At 40.4% G+C, this 19,272-nt stretch overlaps 3 protein-coding genes across 3 annotated transcripts in view; 2 read left to right on the forward strand and 1 right to left on the reverse strand.

The window, feature by feature from the left end:
* The first annotated feature begins 172 nt into the window (after positions 1-172).
* On the forward strand, positions 173-3,088 carry LOC108045364 (V-type proton ATPase subunit d 1). The gene is made up of 3 exons (XM_017124674.2): positions 173-537; positions 1,272-1,780; positions 2,131-3,088. Exons 1-3 carry the CDS (start codon positions 411-413, stop codon positions 2,545-2,547), a joined length of 1,053 nt encoding a protein of 350 aa, XP_016980163.1. The 5' UTR covers positions 173-410; the 3' UTR covers positions 2,548-3,088.
* Positions 3,089-4,959: 1,871 nt separating this feature from the next.
* Positions 4,960-12,280, forward strand: LOC108045370. Its single transcript, XM_017124681.2, is given in 4 exon segments — positions 4,960-5,236; positions 10,118-10,476; positions 10,478-11,004; positions 11,528-12,280. Coding segments are annotated over 3 exon segments (1,428 nt in total). The 5' UTR covers positions 4,960-5,236; positions 10,118-10,129; the 3' UTR covers positions 12,082-12,280.
* A 1,035-nt stretch (positions 12,281-13,315) lies between these two features.
* LOC108045354 overlaps positions 13,316-19,272 on the reverse strand; it is a 54,458-nt gene continuing 48,501 nt past the window's right edge. Inside the window, 1 exon segment of the mRNA XM_017124661.2 lies at positions 13,316-18,929. Coding sequence (XP_016980150.1) covers positions 18,058-18,929 — 872 coding nt within the window. The 3' untranslated portion in view covers positions 13,316-18,057.

The following is a 19,272-nucleotide window of genomic DNA, read 5'->3' on the forward strand; positions in this document are numbered from 1 at the left end:
TATATTCAATAATCCAGCCATAAACAAACAAAAGAAATATAACAGCACGAAATTCAAATTCAAATGCGTGCGGCGTTGCCAGACTTGCGGGAAGCCTAACAGTGTGCTGTAAAGCGCATGTCACCTGACATTTGGCCTTTTTTAGGACCTTATGCGCTGACAGTTGGGCGAGAAAAAAAAACAAGAAGAGGAAGAGGTGGAAATCATATGACTTGTCGATCGATAGAGAAAAAAAGGTTGAATTTTCACCGTCGCTCCGTTTCGAACTGCACGCTTTTTGCCACACAATTCGCGCAACTTTCGGTCGAGCGAGAGCAGTCCCATAGAAAGGAATCCGCAATCCAGGAATCCAGTGGAATTCGTCACCTATTTCTCACTCCAATTGTGTGTCTGCGTCGTGTGTCATCAAGATGAACAGCTCGGGCTTTATGTTCAACATCGATAATGGATATCTGGAGGGTCTGTGCCGCGGCTTCAAGTGCGGCATCCTCAAGCAGGCCGACTATTTGAACCTGGTGCAGTGCGAGACCTTGGAGGGTGAGTACCAGGCCTGGAGACCCAGCAACTCCCCCCGAAAACCCCATTTTCCCACACGCCCCTGGGTCACATGACCGCCGATAACAGAGGCGTGCGTGTGTGTATACATGCATAAGACTGTTAATATATCTTTGCGCCGGTGTGTGTAAGCTTGTCTTGTGATTTGTTGATGTTTTTTAACTGGTTTCTGCCAGGTTTTTCCAAGGATTTTACTCATTTTTCCCTGATTTTACAGATCTCACAAAAAAGGGACTTTGGCAGCGTGATAATACCCTATTGGAGCCATAGAAGGCTACGTATTTGGGACTGTCTCTATTATCTTGCTAAAAACTACCTAGTTTTGTTCAATTTGATTGAATCACCTGTGTTTTACCTGCCTTTCTCTTGGCTTCTACCCATTTTTCCAACTTCAGCTTGCTTTGGCCAAGTTTGTACAATATTTTACCACTTTTGAATTAAAACTGATTCAAACTGTCATTAAATCTGACTACAATTGATTCTTTGAAGTATGTCAAAAGTCGTTTGTAGTCCAATCTTTTCAATGTTATCATAATTTTGAAATTACTTTTCACAGTCAAGTTTTCACTCTTTTTATTAGAAACAATCTTTCCGAAAGATTGTCTTTTGCAAAAAGAAAGAAAGGCTATATTTTAATATAACACTTTAAATATAAAGTAAAATGTCAAGTTAGAAATGAAAATAATATGCTAACCTGGTTTCCCTGGCTTTTACAGATCTCAAGCTGCATCTGCAGGGAACGGACTATGGCAGCTTCCTTGCCAACGAGCCCTCGCCTTTGTCGGTGTCCGTGATCGACGACAAGTTGCGCGAAAAGCTGGTCATCGAGTTCCAGCACATGAGGAACCACGCCGTGGAGCCGTTGTCCAACTTCCTGGACTTCATCACCTACGGCTATATGATCGACAACATCATCCTGCTGATCACCGGCACGCTGCACCAGCGCCCCATCTCTGAGCTGATCCCCAAGTGCCACCCGCTGGGCAGCTTCGAGCAGATGGAGGCCATCCATGTGGCATCCACGCCCGCCGAGCTGTATAACGCCGTCCTGGTGGACACGCCCCTGGCTCCCTTCTTCGTCGACTGCATCTCCGAGCAGGATCTTGACGAGATGAACATTGAGATCATCCGCAACACCCTCTACAAGGCATATCTGGAGGCGTTCTACAACTTCTGCAAGAACATGGGCGGCGCCACCGCCGATGTTATGTGCGAGATCCTGGCTGTAAGTAGCCATTCATTTTCTTCCGGGGGTTATTGTATGCGAGATATTTTGATGAAAAAAAACACCGTAACTAATCTATAGATTTGTCGGTTTTAGCTGCGCACATACCTTGTTTTTGGTTCTTAGACAGAAGTTGAATTTAATGAACCACTATAAAAATCAATTGAAGTATTTTTACTTAGGGCACTCAGTAGCACTCTCTAAGTGGTGGTCAAATTCAAACCGTTAAACATTGTTTAGATTTGGTACAGTCATAAATCAAAATGATTTCGTTAAGTTACAAAAAGTTGATATTTATTATTTGGTTACTATAAATAAAACATTAATGTAATTATAACTTAAAATTGCAGTTCGAGGCCGATCGTCGTGCGATCATCATCACCATCAACTCCTTCGGCACGGAGCTGTCCAAGGACGACCGCGCCAAGCTGTATCCCAACTGCGGCAAGATGTACCCCGATGGCCTGGCTGCTCTGGCTCGTGCCGACGACTACGAGCAGGTGAAGACCGTGGCCGAGTATTACGCAGAGTACGCCGCCCTGTTCGACGGATCCGGCAACAATCCCGGCGACAAGACGCTTGAGGACAAGTTCTTCGAGCACGAGGTCAAGCTGAACGTGTACGCCTTCTTGCAGCAGTTCCACTTCGGAGTCTTCTACGCGTACCTCAAGCTCAAGGAGCAGGAGTGCCGCAACATCGTCTGGATTGCCGAGTGCGTCGCCCAGAAGCATCGTGCAAAGATCGACAACTACATACCCATCTTCTAAGCGCGCGAGAGCCGATGGCTAATCATTTGGCATACAAATAATATTATACGTTTTTTTTTCCTGCCTTTTTCGATATGCGTTTTTTTTTTGTTTGTCCCCATACCCTTGTTATTCAATTGTTTAATGTATATTATATTATGATACTGTGTCTGTATGTTTGTATGTAGTTTTGTTTGCTAGTATTATTGCCGGCCCAGGCAAATTTTTGTCAAGTGTTCAGACCCAGACCCAAAACATTAAAGCCAAATTTCTCCGATTCCGCCGCTCCTCGCTCCTCCCCCGATTGTTGTCAGCATTGGCCCCAATAGATAACTATATAATATGTATTCGGGAGACCCCTAGTGTCCCTTCAGGGCTTCGTATTTGTGTACATATGTATCATTATCGAACGGAACGAAAACAGTTCAAATTGAATGTAGAGAAAAAGGAAAGCATCAGCACCATATGTTAACTACTATATAGAAAATGCATACTTATACAAAAACTACATATGTGAATGATAAATCAATTATTAAAACATGTTTTCAAACATTCCCTTTAACGGCTCTGTCTAATAACTTATTTATGTGCATTTCCCTTAAGCAGGCGGAACTTTGTTTCAATTCGCTTGTAGAGAGTCTTGTAAAATGCAGCCCGTGAATTTCTGCATGTTCAAAATGCATTAGTATAGCCAAAACCCAGTTAGTTGGCAGTGAAGCGACCGACTCTGATACCAACTTTCTTGTTTGTTTTTGCATAATCTATAAACATTTTTCTTCAAATTTTACTTTAATATATATTTTCTCTTAGTCTGGAAGTCTCTTGGCTGCTTCATTAGACAAAGCTGAAGATGTCATTCGATTGGACAAATAATCACGGGTCGTTAGAGGGTTACATAAAAATTGGATAAGACGTCAAACCAGTTTTTGGGCATCGAATGATATGAAGTTTGCTGCCGTAGAAAGCTTTACTTTACTCACACCTACTGCCCCTTAAAAAATGTTTCTGTTTAAATTTTATAGATGCTTTTCAGCAGGATGAATATTTAGTTTCTTTTACATATTTTTTGATGTCTTTGACTTGAAGCTGTTCATTTTCGAAAAATGTGTGATAAACATACATATATCTTGCGTTGTGAGATATAAATTAGTTGTAAGTCAGTATGAGGGTATATTAGCAAACTTTCTTGATGTTTTATTGTAACATATTTATATGATTCTTAGAGGAAGTACCAGTACTTACTATAATTTCCAGATCTAGGTGGAAATCCCTCTTAGTCACTTATTAAAGTCTCAAAGCTGAATGATTTATGATGACTGGCTGTGTCAGATTCTCTTTATATATTTTACACCATTCAATAAGAAGGCAAATGGAACTGATCTCGCTAAAACTTGGAATTTAGCATGCATAAAGCCTCAATCACGTAGGTTTGTGAGGAGTGTCCAAGGATGTCGATAACGAAAGATATTCTTTGTCTGTTGGCGGAGTTCAAGGTTTCCATACTCTCAGGGTGTGTCCACTGCAGTATTACTCATCGGGGGATCTTACACCTAGACAAAGGAGTCTTCATTCGTAATCCATCAGCATATTCATGAAAAAGTAACCAACTTGACACTAGGAAGAGGAAGAGCCACTGCGTGCACACAGAATAAAAATCCGTAAAATGTTATATTAAGTAAAATGTAAAGCAAAATATTTTGGATAGATTTTCTAATTTTTTAAATTTATGGCTCAATTTTTTAATTACATATCTGCATTAGAAATTCGTAGTTTATTAATCTTTATGTTTGTTGCCAATTTTATTATGTAAATTTATATATTTCCGGAAAACGTCTGTTCAAAAAGTGTCCACTTCTGGGCACATAACTTCACCTCATGATATCGGATTATGGGGTTTTATACCTTTTAAAGTTTGTTGTTTGATTCTCTATAAATCTGCATTAAAACTTTGTTTTTAAATTTTGGACAGTTTGTTAACTATTTTAATGATGTTACTACTCATAAAAATTCAAAAAATGGATCAGAAATTGTAGATTGTTTTTATTAGTACTTAACTAGCCGAGATCCGGAAGGTATAACATTCATTGCAATGACTGGTTTTAACCATCTTGTATACTGAAGTTGGGGTTTGATGATCATTTGGTTACCTTTTTTTGTAGACTCTAAGCCTTTTTCTTTCTGTGTGTTGTGTCGTGGGTTAATTGCATGCAGCGGGCTACGTGCTACGTGCCCATAGATCGGCGCACTACCGTTAGGCCTGGCCACAGCTTTTGGATGTTGGCCTAGTGCGTACTCTATGGAGCAGGTGCCGGCGACGAGCGAACGAACCTCCGCCAAAGAGCCCCGAACACGTTCGATGCGAAAAGAAAGCTGCTGTTGTTGGTTCGATCAGCTGGGGGCCCCAACCCGTGGAATCGCCCATAACTCGGCCTGGTGGCTCCAAGTCCGCGCAGTCGAGTTCCGCGTCCCCGAGCGTTGAGTTCAGTCTTATAAAGAGCAGCAGCATTTCCTGGCTAAGCGGGAAAATCAACCATCTACTACCATACCATACCATCTACCATCACGCGCGCCAAGTTCAAATCATACTCTATTTTTTTTTTACACGGAGTGCTATAGTTTTTTTTGTGTTCCAAGTGCAATACGGAAGTGTGTTTTGGCAGCAGCTATACATTTATATAGCCCACAGGATACCAGGATACCAAACTCATAGGTAAAGATATACGAAAAGGTGAAATGCGGTCGACACTTAAGTGGGCCAATAATGATGAGCACTGAGCACTGAGCAGTGGAGTTGGAAAAACCAAAGCCAAAGAGGCAATTGCACGTAAAAGTGGCCAGTCGTCGGTCGACAGTCGTCAGTCGGTGTGGAATTGTGTCAACCAGTTTGGCCCCCACTATATCCCCTCGAAGACCCGCCGCTCCTAACTCTCCAGATCTCCATCTACGTAGCTGGCCATCCGCTTCTGTTTGCGCCGTTGTGCGTTCTTCTTTTCCTTGTCATTAACTTATTTGAATTTGGCAAAACAAAAGAAACGCGTCGAGCGTTCGTTCGAGTTCTTCGTTTTACTTTCTACAACCCATACGCCATCGCCATCACCATTACCATCACCGTCGCATTCTTCGCTGTCCAATGTCCGCTGTCCAAAGTCTCAGGTGCTGGAAAGTGGAACTGTCCGTCTGTCTGAGACCAACTTTTGGCTCAGGTGGCTGGCTTTTGGGCAAGAAATTCGCGGATGCTGGGGGCCTAATTGATGATCAAGGCCAGCTCCCAAAAACCATTCAAAAAGCCAACCATTTTTCCAAGAAAATTGTTGTATTATGACAGAATTAGTTACTTCCTAAAAAAAAATAGCACGTTTTATAAATTTTTTTCAGTAATTTCTTTATAAAAAAGCGCCTTATTATATAGATATGAAAAGAGTTTTAAAATAATTCGAAACTTTATTATTTATATCTTATATTGATTATCTTCACTTATTATCCCCTTAAATATCTAAAAAAAATTTTCAAAGGTATATTACTTTTTAATTAGCCTTACATTAAACAGTTGTTATTTTCGATTTAATCGACAACAAAAATAAAAAATATATTTTGAAGAACTCTAAAATTGTATATTTATAATCTTTGACAAACAATGTTCTTAATATTTTATAGCCAAAAAAGGAGTTAGGAGTTTCAAAATAGTTATTCTTAAAAACCACTGAAAGTCAGCACTATAAAAAATTTAAAAATTTAAGGAAATATATTTTCTTAAAAATTAAGACTAACTAAAGCCAAAGTTTAATTTCATCTTAACAAATTCCAATGCAATACCAGCATTAACCATTAGCTCTTTGGGCCTTTGTGTCGATCTAAGCGCTGAAATCCAAGGTTTCCCAGCTCAAAGCGGGCTAATTTTCTGGTCCATCGGATCAGCCTCGACCGGAAATATCCCCCCCGCCTTCCATGTATTTTTTTTTGAGCCCCCACCCACGCCCATGGCAAACAGAAAATTTCACCGTTGACTGCATTAAAGAACTTAACCTTAATTTTGGCATAGGTCTCTCGACATGGCCATCATTATTATGGTAACTTTGATTTTTACCTCCTCTTCGCTTTGTGTTGTTGCTATTGTTGTTGCCCACCGATTTCACCCACACACAGGCAGAAGAAAGTGGTAAGCACACACACACACACGCGGAGGGCCAAGAAAAAAATACAAATCAAGCAGAAATCTCACAGCAGCCGAAAAAAAAACAAAAATCAAAACAAAGGCCGAACAAAAATTATGCAAATTTCTTTGGGCTTGTACGAGTGTGTGTGTATATGGGGTTATATAAACCAAACCGAAGGATGTAAAAGTCTGACAAACTGTTTAGCATAATCGAAGCGCGCTGGTTTCGTAATCACCGAGCGTGGATTAGAAGCGCAGATGCCATGGCATCGAAAAAAAAAGAAAAAAAAAAATACCATTATAATGGGCAAACGAGGCGAGATAAGGAATCCCGAAAAAAAATCAAAATCAAAAGAAATTTTTTTTCGGAATTTTTGCATCACTCGTACACTTTCGCTGTCTCACTGAATAATTAACAGTTCGATTTCGATTTCGATGAGTGAACCCCCCCCAACTCCTCGTCCAAAACAAAAACAGATTGTGTTATGATAATTTCCGATAAAAGAAAAAAAAACACTACACACTGTCTCACTTTCTATTTTCCTATGCGTTTAATAATTAATTAATGCTAATAACTTTTCACAACCGTTATAATTTATTGACAAAATTCGAAAATGTTCGAAAACAAACAAAAAAGTAGGAGTGAGGAGAGGGCACTCACACGTGGGCTTTTTTTATATATATTTTATTCGGCCCGTTTCCAAATGCCATATGCAAATGAAGCCCCGAAATTGGACTTTCGAGAGGCGCGATTACGTATTGGAATTTTTGGCCGGCCTCTGGTGAAATTTTAAGGAAGTTAGTGCACCATCACAATGCAGTTTCCATGGCCAGACATGAAGAAATGCCTGCCAAAGCGCATCTATAGTGGGTACATTGGGTACAGTGGGTCCTCCCTACATTACACATAGTACTTCATAAACTAGAGAATCAATATTATTTAAGCAAAATAACAAGCTACATATGTATAGCCACCCAAAAGCAAGGATTTATAAAGATTGAAAGCGGCTTTTGAGAACTTGCTTATTATTTTTTAATTAGCTAAAAACAAAAAGCTAAAAAAAACAAGATTTTTTTTTTTTTATAAGAGGTTTCTATTGGTTAAAATTTATCTTTTTAAGCTATCAAATGAAACTATTTAAAGTACAGCCCTTTAGTTAGTTGATCGAATAGAAATCATTCAAAACGGTTCTCTGAAAAGTGCAAACTTTATTGGTTTCAACGTAAGAGAATCCCAACTGTGCGCCTGCCTATTGAATCTTAACCAAGTTATGGCCAAGCTACCACCTATTGTCATTGGTATTGGTATTGGCCGCTGCGAACACATATTGGTATTGCCAATGCCACTGGCATTATTACGAGCATTTGTTCTCGGACTGGAATCGAATTGAGGCTTCGGCTACAACAACAGCTACAGCCGTATTTAGTCGCACACTTTCTTTACCCAAATAGCCACCAACTGGGTCACAAATGGTGTTTGTGGTTCCACCCAAGCGGAAGGTCATCAATGGAATGTCCAGATACCACCTATCACGCTGTGAGCCACGTACCAAATACACGCATATACAGCATATACATATTCGGTATGAAAGAGGGCCCAAAATAAGGAGGCGGTGCCCAGAAAAATGAAAGTGGAACAGAGTGTGGCCATGGAGCATGGAGCAGGTTCAGCTGGTCGAGATTTTCAGATTTCTGGATTTCTGTATTTTATTTACCGTTCGCAGACAAATGATGGACATGGAAGTGGGAATGATGTAAGGAAATGGGCACCATTAGAATGGATGGGCAAGAAACGCAGATAATTCTCGGTAATAAGCCAGTTATGGAAGAGTAGATTACCATCATTCCATGTGGACAAAGCATTTTTCGCTGAGGGGAATCCATTCACATTGCACAAACTGACGTTTGAATAAAATGTGAAATATGATAATACATGCTGTGAATGAAGCTGGTGGCGGGAAAAACAATACGGCACATAGTGTGGTTATTTGGCTAGTAGTCGATAAATTCGGACTTTAGTTCGCGGAATTTAATTACTTAACGCAAGTTACGTAAGAAAATATACAAGAACACAATGCTATGCACAGCTACTATATAAAAAAGTTCAGAAACAAAATACAAACTCAATTAGGTTCCAAATGAATGTTTCAAATCAATGTTTTATAATTCTTTCTCTGTTCTTTGATGTTTATTACATTGTTTTCCTTTGTATATTTCGGGATTAAAGCAATGACATCTCTACAGCGAAATATCATCTTATGAATTTCAAATTTTAAGCTTAAGATGAATACATATCTTCCAGTTAGAATGTCTTGGCCCCACCCAACTCCTGGCTCAACCGTTATACAAATTTATCTTTAAATAGTTCTGCTCTTGGCCTAAACCTTTCGGGTTTCTCCGCCAGTTGAGCTCCAGTTAAGAGCCGCTAATTGATTTGGACATCTTGGAGCGCTCCGAAATTTCCCCCCTGCCGCCAAGCACTTGAGGTAAATGAGTCAATAGCTGAAATTTCACTTTGCCATCGGTGACTCCCCCTGCCACCCAAAAAATAAGAAAAAAAAAACAAAAAAGATATAAGTTTGAGTTGGCAACGAGCTCCAACTTGTTGGCTCTTTGGAAATGAATGAATTTCGGAGTGGTCGGCTTGGTAAATGCGGGCTATTCTAATGTGGCTAACCCAATTCGTCAATTAAATAACTTTGCAGCGAGATTTCACTCTCGTTTTCTTTTTGTCTCTTCGCAGTCTGTTGTTATACTCGGTTTTTTAGTTTTCAAAGCCATTGATTTTCGCTGGTAATTTGTTTACTTTGCATTTGGATGAGGGCAGCCAGAGATGAAAACGAAGCGAGGAGCAAAAGAAGTGAAAGAAATTATGTCAATATTTATTTAAATTCATTTCTTTTGCAAAATACGAGGCGGCCGAAAAAAAGAGAAGGAAGAATGCGGTGAAATTTAATCGCTGGCCACTTGAAAGCGATTTCCGAGCTGTTGACTTTTCGAATACCTCTCGGTTTCTGTTCCCACCTTCCTCAACCGCTCCACTTTGATTTCGATTTCGATTTCGAATTCCGACTCGGATTCTGCCTACGCAGAGGAAATTAAAACGAATTGCCTCTGTTCTCGTTTTTGTATTTATTGAACATGAATAGTTTGGTTTGTTATGCCCAATCACAGATATTTTATGGATTAAAAATATGAAAAATTAAAAGTCGTATTATTTCATTAGTAGGTTCACTTAAAAAACACATATTTAAAGTTTTGAATTAATGGTTGTCTAAAATTTAGATTTCTTGATTAGTTTATTTTTTGATAAAGCTGAAGAAGGTACGTTTATTATCTATGCTTTATTGTTTTGAAAAAACAGTTGGGTTTTCCATAGTTTAAATAATAATGTTGTATGTTAGCCTTATTGATTTCGATTTACCACCTTCTTTGCAGTTCCGCGACAAGATGACTAGTTCGAGGAACATCCTGCTGATGCTGCTCCTGGTGGCCAGTGCCTGCCTCGTCCATTTGGAGGCCAAGACCGTCTTCCGGCGCACGGACAAGATATCGGAGAACTTCAAGCAGTTGGATCTGCCGCCCGAGGAGATTGACCCGAATGTGGCGCCCCCAGAATCCGAACCGCCCAAGGTGGAGGATGTGGCGGAGGAGGTGGTGGCCGATGCAGTGACTCCGGCCTCTGTGATCGACGAGAGTGCCAATGAGATTGCCAGCGGAGATGTGGAGACGCCGAATGCGGCCGTGGCCTCCGTTCCCGAGGTTGCCGAGGCTGTTGAGGCTGCCGTTCCAGAAGCCCCCTGCTCCGGTGGCCACCACCTTGGCCGCCAAGCCCAAGCCCACCGCTGCTCCGACCACCGCCAAGCCGGAGAATCCCATCAGCAAGTACTGCAAGTGCACGGAGTCGCATTGCGACTGCTGCCGGAAGTTTGGACTGCCGTTGCTGCCCAGCGGACAGGGCTGTGCCAAGATTGCCTACTTGGGCAACGACGAGATGAGCGTGTCCCTGAAGTACGGCGACATCACCTTGGCCTCCCGTCGCATCTCCAGCAAGCGTTCCCGTCCCATTTGCGTCGGCCTGCCGGGCGGCTACTCCAAGTTCTGCGGCAAGGTCTACGGTCTGTCCCGCTCCAAGGACGCCAAGGACTTCAAGGCCTGCTTGGCCTTCGAGCTGCGTGCCGACGACGAGGTGGAGGCCTCCCTGCGCGTCTCCTGCTTCAAGTTCGGTCCGGAAGGACTCCGTGTGGCCGAGGCGGAGCCACTGCCCGTGAAGCCCAGCTCGGATGACGATGATGACGACGACGATGACATCTTCGGATTTGCCGGTAAGCGGGGGCACCCAATGTACAATTTTACTACCCTAAGGGACAATCTTATAATACTTATATTTACTTAATTGGAGTTTTTGTTTGCAAGCTAAAATGTCGGAGCGCAAGTCGATTCTAAGCATTTACCCTTTAACTACGTATGCGCAATTTTATGCTTGTGATATTGCGTATTCGACTAGTGGTACAGCATCTAATTGACAACTTTGTTTTAGTTAAGGCTGTTTTAACAATGCATTGCAATTGGCTTAATACTTACCAAATCAGGGCATTTTTACATTATTCCATAGCAGAAGTTTTCGAATGAAAGTCTTTAAAACCAAATTATAAGCGCTAATAAAATGTAACCAAAATGTGGGAAGTAATCAGGAAAAACTGCTAACTAAATAACTTTAAATTTTAAATGAATCAAATTTTTTTAAACTTTTTTTTTATTACCAACATAATTTCTGTCATGTTATTTTTTTTCTATATTTTAACTTAACCAAATAATAACCTTTTCCCATGTCAATCCATTTTGCAGCTGGTGGTGACGACGATGAGGATGAGGAGGATGACTATGACAGCGACAACGATGCGGATGCGGATACCGATGACGACGACGACACCGAGGATTATGCCGACGATGATGAGGCCGAGGCGCCCGAGGATGCCGACTACGGTGGTTTCAGCCTGGCTGGACTGCTCGACGAACTGGATGATGATGAGGACGAAAAGCCGGTGAAGAAGCCAGCGGCTGTGGCCGCCGTGGATGAGACCCGCGAACATGTGGCTGCCGATGGGCAAACGACCTCCACATCGCAATCGCAATCGACATCGACCAACGAACAGGTGCAGAGCAAGGACGATTCAGGAGCTCCGGCCGCTGGCGATGCTGCTGCTAATGCTGCTCCTGCCGCCGTCGATGGAGATGTGGTGACCCCGTCACCCGCCACCGATGACGACTCCACCACGCCCAAGTCCAAAAAGTCGAAGAAGGCGAAAAAGAACAAGAAGAAGAAGGCCGCCGCCGAGGCGACGGATGAGACAGGATTCGCCTATGAGCTGCTCAACGGCATCCTGGATTTTTTCAACTGAGCGGCCAGCGCGAGTTTGCCAACATGCTGGGCAACAGTGTAAATACCTTGTACCGCCGCAGCTGGCCGTCGGAGAATTAGAGTTAAGCACTACTTAAGGGTCCCCCTCTGAAAATTGCACTTATTTATTTCCTATTTATTCGATCCATTAATTTATTTTAAATTTATAACGAATAAAAGTCGAAAATGTACTACCCATACAATACGCTAGTTATCGGTTACGGTTTCGGTTTCGTTTTCGTTTTCGTTTGCAAAATACCTCATACTCTCGAGCTTCATTTACATCTAAATCGGAATGCACCGGCCTTTTTTGGTTTTTGCAGTACCACAACGACTAGCACACGCACATTTTGCGGCCAAATTTCTGATTTGATTGAGGTTGGTGCACAGTCTCTACTGTTTTTGCTCGAGCTGCAATTTTTCCCAGCATGGGCCCTCCACTTTGATTAGAATTTATTTGCATTAAAATTGCAGCTGCATTCTGAATTTGCCGCAGGCCGACTAAAGTTGTTAAGAAAAATATGTCTTGGCCAGAACTTGAACTCACCACAAATCAAAAAGGGTTACAAAAAATTATCAGTGACTGAAACAGATAACAGATGGTATTTAAAATAAATAATAAGTCTGCTGATCTTATAAAATCTGTTATCTTAAGCCCTTTATTCCACACTTTAAACTTAGCAGCCCTCATAATCATTTCAATGGTCTTTGTCCATGCATATTAATTAACTTTGTCTTAATTGAAAGTACATTTACTCCTTTTCCTAATCCCTAAAAACTTACCTTACGGATGACTCCTGCTTTTTACTTTCGTTTGCTATACTATAAATGTCCTTAAAGGAGGGCAACCATCGAAGCAGCATAATTAATGTTCCACCCAGCCATCTTAGTTTCTTTTTGCTCCCCGGAATTCCCGGCATTCATGGCATTTTGATTAGTCATTTATGGGGGCCACTTTCGCCTTTCGTCCCTTCCCAGGACTTCGAAGCCGGGAATCCCGACTGAGCCGCAGAAAACAACATTTTTGGAGGTCGTAGAGGAGCTGCGTTGATTAAGTGCCGGACCATTTGTCAAATTCCGGATGGAGTAACTTTTAATTGGAAACTATGCGTTGCAGTTATGTGGCGAGGTGTGATGGATACTGTCCTCGGAGGACACCACGAATCCTTGGGATTAATTAGCCGGGAACAGCCTGCCAAAGATTGCCCCACTTCCCATTGAAATACTTGGTGGGGTTAATGCAGATATAAGCTGTAATTGAATGTACACATAGAGTAAAATATTTATTGATGGTAAAAAGTGACCATTCAATTTGATTGAACGTTTATTTCACAAAAAAAATTAAGAATTACAAATGCGTTTATGCATGCGTACTAAATTGTGGTTTGCTATATTTATCCACTTGGAACCTTCTTTGCCTTTGCTTACCTAAATCAATTGCTTTGCTCGGAATCTTTTAAATCACATGAAAATAATTCGGGAAAGAGCAAATTGTCGTTCAATATAAGTAGGTATATATATATATATATGTATATATGTAATTATGGGTACTACGCATATGGGTACTACGGGAAAACTTACAGGCTAGAGTCTTCTTGCACACCAACACATATATAAATGTTAATAAATGTTTAACGTACATCAAAAAATTGTATTTATCGTGTATATTCGTGTATAATAGAATCAACTACAGTATCTTTTGATTTGTAAACAATTTTGTAAGACAAAAAAGTGAATTCTCTGCTGGGTTAAAATTCAAATGTTTTTCTCTTGCTTCTTGATTTGATTCGAACGGAGTGAAATTGGGATGGTCAAACTATAAAAAGCAGAAAGGTAGTAGACTCCAGTTTCTCTTCTGTAACTAAACCTCCGTTCGCGTATCACATTCAAATGATATATAAGAACAAGTTAAACATTAGTCGAATGGATTCCCATAAAAATGCCGCTGAACTTGTCCGAAATTCGTATAAAGTTTGGTTCAACTTAACTTATCGCACCCAAATGGCACGGAGTAAAACTTGTGTGTAAATATTCCATCGTATATATTTTGTATACATATATGTATAATAGGGGTATATAATCCATACAAGATATATTTTTATATAAGTAGTTTTGTATATGCAACCCCATCCAAACGATAGGTTCAATAATTTGTAAATCTTAATTTATCGTGTTAGTGAAGCAATGCGAAATGGGTTTGGGGAAATGGAAATTCAGGTTGTCAAGGTTTCTGTTTTTCCCTGACTTTTGGGATGTGTGTATATTTTGTGTGCTGTGTGCGGGAGCAGTAAAATCAGTCTCGATTTTGAAGTAGTAGGTAGTGGATTGAGTACCGAAGTGATTCTGTCCGTTGAGTGTGCCAAGTCTGAGTGTCTTTAGGCCTTTGGATTCTCTCCATCCATCCAGCTTTATGTCCTTCGATTTGCATTCCTCTTTAAATCTCATCCAGCTTATTCCATTTCTAAAGCATCCAGGTCACAGGACTTTAAGTACTTTTTAGTAACGCTGCAGTTATAGTTAAGGTTGTGCATAAAATAACTAAATTGAAAACTTTTAAGAGAGAGTATAGGCCAAGCAATTGTATTGTAAACAAAACAGTTTTGTGGGTGCAAACAATGCGTTCTTAGAAGGTAAAATTAGAATATTAAAGCAATTAAAATGGCCAAAATAGAAGACTGTTATTTGAAACACAGCTGTTAGTATAGTCGTAAAGGGTTAAGTAAGATACATTTGCTGACTTGGTGATAAATCGACGAAAGGGACTTGGATCTTTGTGTGGTGAGTGTTGTATCATATGTGATCGTTTCACTTGCATTCAACGTCCCACCGTAGGTCATTCACAATTCGTTGTTCCGTTCACTTGTAATTATTTGTCCATTTATGGCTTTTCCCTTTTAGTCGGAGTTTGGCCAACTACTTACTTGCCAAAGAAGTCAAATTCTTTTTTTCTTCCCCAAAATACGTCCAACGTCTTTTCGATTTGAGCAATACAATTCTTCATTCTCTGACTGCATTTCAATTGTTTGACGTGAGTATGTGAGTGGCGGGGGGGTGGTGTTGTTTTTTGTAGCTCAGTGTGTTCATTTTTTCAATTTGTTTAAGTTTCTTTTGGTTGACTTTGTTTACCAAAAGTCTTTTGTTGTTGCTGTCGCTTGTGCATACAGCCCAAAAAAATGTGTAAGCTTCTTTGTTCTTTTTTGTTTTCGGTTATTTTAACCTGCCTTTCCCGTTCCATTCAAAACCTACGAAGATATTAACCATCTCAAAAAGAAACACGTAAAGTATATGTTAATTACCTAATTGGGCTACAGTCAATTAAAAGTAAATAAACGGGTATGTTGAATGTTTTCCTGGAAAGAATGTGCCAAAGTGAAAAATAAAACAATTAAAGATTGTAAAGTAAATGTTTCCTTGAAATAAATATTACAATTTCGATTGACAAACAATAAAATTATAGCCATTGTGTTTTTTAAATCATGATTAACTGACTTAATTTATAATAATAAATCCTTTCTTTTAAATTTTCCTTTTCCCAAAGAACCTTTTTTATCCGTAGCCTGCAAATGTGTTAGCCGTGAAGCAATTTCCACGACCACTCTTCTGCATCCATATTTTCATGGCATTTTTTTTTTAGATCTGCCACAGTATTGCAGGCTTTGGTTAAGCTCATTATGGTTTTTACTCGACTGCTTTGAGTTCCAGCGACCGCCGGAATTAAAAAGGGAGGCAGGTTAACTTTGGGGGCGTGGAGGTTATTTTACCATTCTAACATGCCCTCAACGACTTAAACTGATATAAATAGTTGTGATTTTCCATTGATTTTGCTTTATGCTATCGCTTGATACATTAATAAGTTGGTAATATTGAATATTGTGTGTGTTGTTTGCAGCCCAGGTCTGGCCAATTATACTCCTCTTTCTTAATTCTTTTCATTGTTTTGGATTCCTTTATATAGTGCTTACATTTATGTGATGCACTCATTTTACAAGTTTTCTTTGTTTGACTTTGTCCGTAACATTGTCTCATATATTTCACTGTAGTTGAAGGTTTTTTACCAACTAAGCTAATACATATTATGAGGAACCCAAAAAAAAAATACACAAGGATTTCGCACTCGGGTTGACCTGGTACACATCAATTATGTTTTTTTTTTTGCATCTAAGCTTTTGTTCTGTATTTGTGTTTGTAGTGCTGAAGACTTTTTGTTTTTTTTTTCGGTATTCTTTAACCACACAACATTTAGAAGTGTAAAATAATTATATGTTCTTTGATTAAAAGCGCTTCAAAAAATTTGTTATTTATCAATCGCGCTAGACAAATATGTTTTTAATATAGCGTAGTTCAGCAATAGCCAAACGAGCAGTTTTTAAAACGGTGCAAATTCTACAAAAAGCTCTCACATTGCATTTATAGTTAGTTAATTAAGGTTAGGTAATTAAGGTAAATTGAACATATTGAAAAAACCATATATTCCTACAATAATGGAAGGTTCTTAAAAGAATCAATTATAAGACTATCACAAAGAAATACAAATCTAAAAGAATCTATTTTAATGTTTTAATGTATCCAACATTGTAAAAGGAGTTCTTTGTTTAAATATTTGAGCATTTAAGCTGGACCGTTGGCGACATGAAATCGAATTTCATTAAAAAGCGCGCCGGCATAAAAAAGGTTGTAAAGTTTGCAATTCTGTGGAGCAATTTGCACTGCTCTTTTTGTTTGTTTGATTTTTTTTGTTTGTTTTCTTTGCCAGTATTTATTTTTTTTATTCGTATGCTTGACTTGGTGTCAAGAAAAAAAATCGTTTCCATTTTATGCACGGTTCTTACACATTTGTTGCTACCTTTTCATGTTCAGCTATTCTTGATTAAATGAAGTCCATTCTTTACATATTTGAAACTCGCCAGAAACCACGCGTTCAATTATGACAAGAAACCACGAAAAAAACGCAATAACAAAATAAAGTGTATGTAATTTGATGTCATATCTCTTTATATATTGCCTTTGCAGTTTTTTACTGTTTCTACATAGTGTGTGTGCCACTTAAATTAAGCCCCAGTTGTTTTGTTGATCCTTTTTGCTGCATTATTTAATTTTTTGGCGGATAAGATTTAGTTTGCTTAAATCGTGGATATAGCCGTTGTTTTTTTTTTTTGGATTTTTGACTTTGTAAATTTGTTCATCAATATATTTTGTCAAAAGAAAATTATTGTCCGCAATTGCAGCGCCACCTACCGGTTGTGAGGGGTGGGTTTTTTTTTCTGTTTTTCTTTTTTTCTTTTTTTGTTGATCCGGTGATAAGTTTCTCTTTAGTTTGAGGGTCCTACGGAATTCTCTAGAGAGAAATCACTTAAAAAAGTGTCCAAAAGTGGTCTACGATATACTTTTTATTCGAAAGTCGCAAGTATAACTAACGAAGGACGATGTTCTGTTATTTAAAGCATACTTTTTGACAGCTTCTTAAGTGATTGTAAAACTCTTGAGATTTCGTTGCCAATAGCTCTTGCGTTTGTAAAATGGGATTTTCTAGAGATGTAAAATTACTTAGAATGGTGGATAAATGCCGAAAGACGGCGTTCTAGTTTCCTTAGGCCACCTTATTAAGTGATTTGAAAACTCTAGAGTTTGTCTTGGCAAAAAGCGTTTGCTCTAAATATTGGTAGCATTTGCTTGTTGCCATCTAAATGTGCAAAATCTAGACCGCTGATCGTTTCAACGGCTGATGTCCCTGTATTTTTCGTGGTACATTAAATGGGACTGAAAAATTCCTCATGATCTAACGACGTCCTCTAAACCCTGCACTCCCTGCACTTCCGTGCTCCAATCCATCTCGGTTTGCGCTGCTGCTGTTTGTTTGTGCCTGCTCTCCTGGTACTCCGGTTCTCCTTGAATCACTCCTCCTGCTCCTCTTGTGTCTTCCCTTCTATATACATTCAGTCTATACTTCCTACTCCCAATACTTGCTCCTCCCGGCCGCTTAAATCACGAAGAGATCGCTGCAGCTGGAGGAGTTGCGGCGCTTCAGGCTGATGGACTTCTTGAACCGCAGCACCGACGAGATGAATACCTTGGTGCGGGCGGTCAACTTCTTGACCACCTTGCGATTGCAGGTGCCCCGCCGTCCCTCGAACTCCGCTCCTCCACCTCCTCCGCCACCTTCTCCCTCCTCATCCTCGCCATCGTCCGCCAAACCGCCGATCCTATCCTCCTCCGCCGCCATCCCCTGCTGCCGTTGCTCCAACAGCAAGTCATCCTGGGCGCGGAGTTGATACCGCCGCTGCAGCTCGGCGGCGGCATCCGCTGCCGCAGATGTGGTAACGCCGCCGTCGAACGAGCGACGCTTGCGAAACGGACGCCGATGACGAATAGTGGCCGCGAGCATATTGAATTTGCTGAGCTGGACGGACTGCGTCGACTTCGGGACATCCTCGTCCTCGTCGACTTCGCTTTCGCCCATCTTCAGTATGCTCTCCAAATTCAAGGGCTTGCGATTGGGATTCTCGATGCGCGATCGACTCGAGCTCGATGTACCCGGCACTCCGTCCGGATCGTTGGCGTCGCCGTTCGGCAATTGCTCCTGCAATCCGCCATCGAAGATCTCCTCGTCGCCCTGACACATGCTCATCTGGCGCACCATGCGACGTGATTGCAAGTGCATGCCACGATGCTTCTGAATGGTACTCTGCAGATTTAAACGCTGCAACTCCAACTCCGTTAGCAATCGCAATCGCTGCGGATTGAGCTTCACCTGGGCCACAATCCCAACCAGCAACTCGTCCACATTGTGATCCAATCCAGACGAGGTCTCGATGAACTTGCAAGCGATATCCTTGGCCACCTTGCGACCCACTGGAAATGCGGGAGTTAGCGGGAAAGGGGTAGAAAAGTTGAGAAAAGGTGTGAGACCATAAAAAAATATATTTATGTAACTGCTAGCAAAAACAAACACCTTGCTATTTATGTAAGTGTAGTTAGTAAAAACAAACCCCTTGAAAAAAATAGCTCTTATTATTTTATTTTTCGGGTTTTTAATCAAAACTCTGGGATATAGTGGTCGAAAGTTGGAATATCATACCTTGTTCGATTCGTTATAAAATTTCTAATCAAACGTATAGTCAGAAAAAGAATATCGTTAAAATAGATTTGTCGGAAAAAATCATGAAATATGTTTTGCCAAAATCCGCTCGATTTT

This window comes from Drosophila rhopaloa, unplaced genomic scaffold (assembly GCF_018152115.1).
Source record: "Drosophila rhopaloa isolate 14029-0021.01 unplaced genomic scaffold, ASM1815211v1 contig_3, whole genome shotgun sequence".
Classification (NCBI taxonomy): Eukaryota; Metazoa; Arthropoda; class Insecta; order Diptera; family Drosophilidae; genus Drosophila; species Drosophila rhopaloa.

Excerpts from the sequence above, each read along its gene's own strand:
- LOC108045364 (XM_017124674.2), top strand. The coding sequence starts at position 411 with ATGAACAGCTCGGGCTTTATGTTCAACATCGATAATGGATATCTGGAG. Across the intron at positions 538-1,271 it reads GCAGTGCGAGACCTTGGAGG|ATCTCAAGCTGCATCTGCAG; the intron begins GTGAGTACCAGG and ends TGGCTTTTACAG. Across the intron at positions 1,781-2,130 it reads TTATGTGCGAGATCCTGGCT|TTCGAGGCCGATCGTCGTGC; the intron begins GTAAGTAGCCAT and ends TTAAAATTGCAG.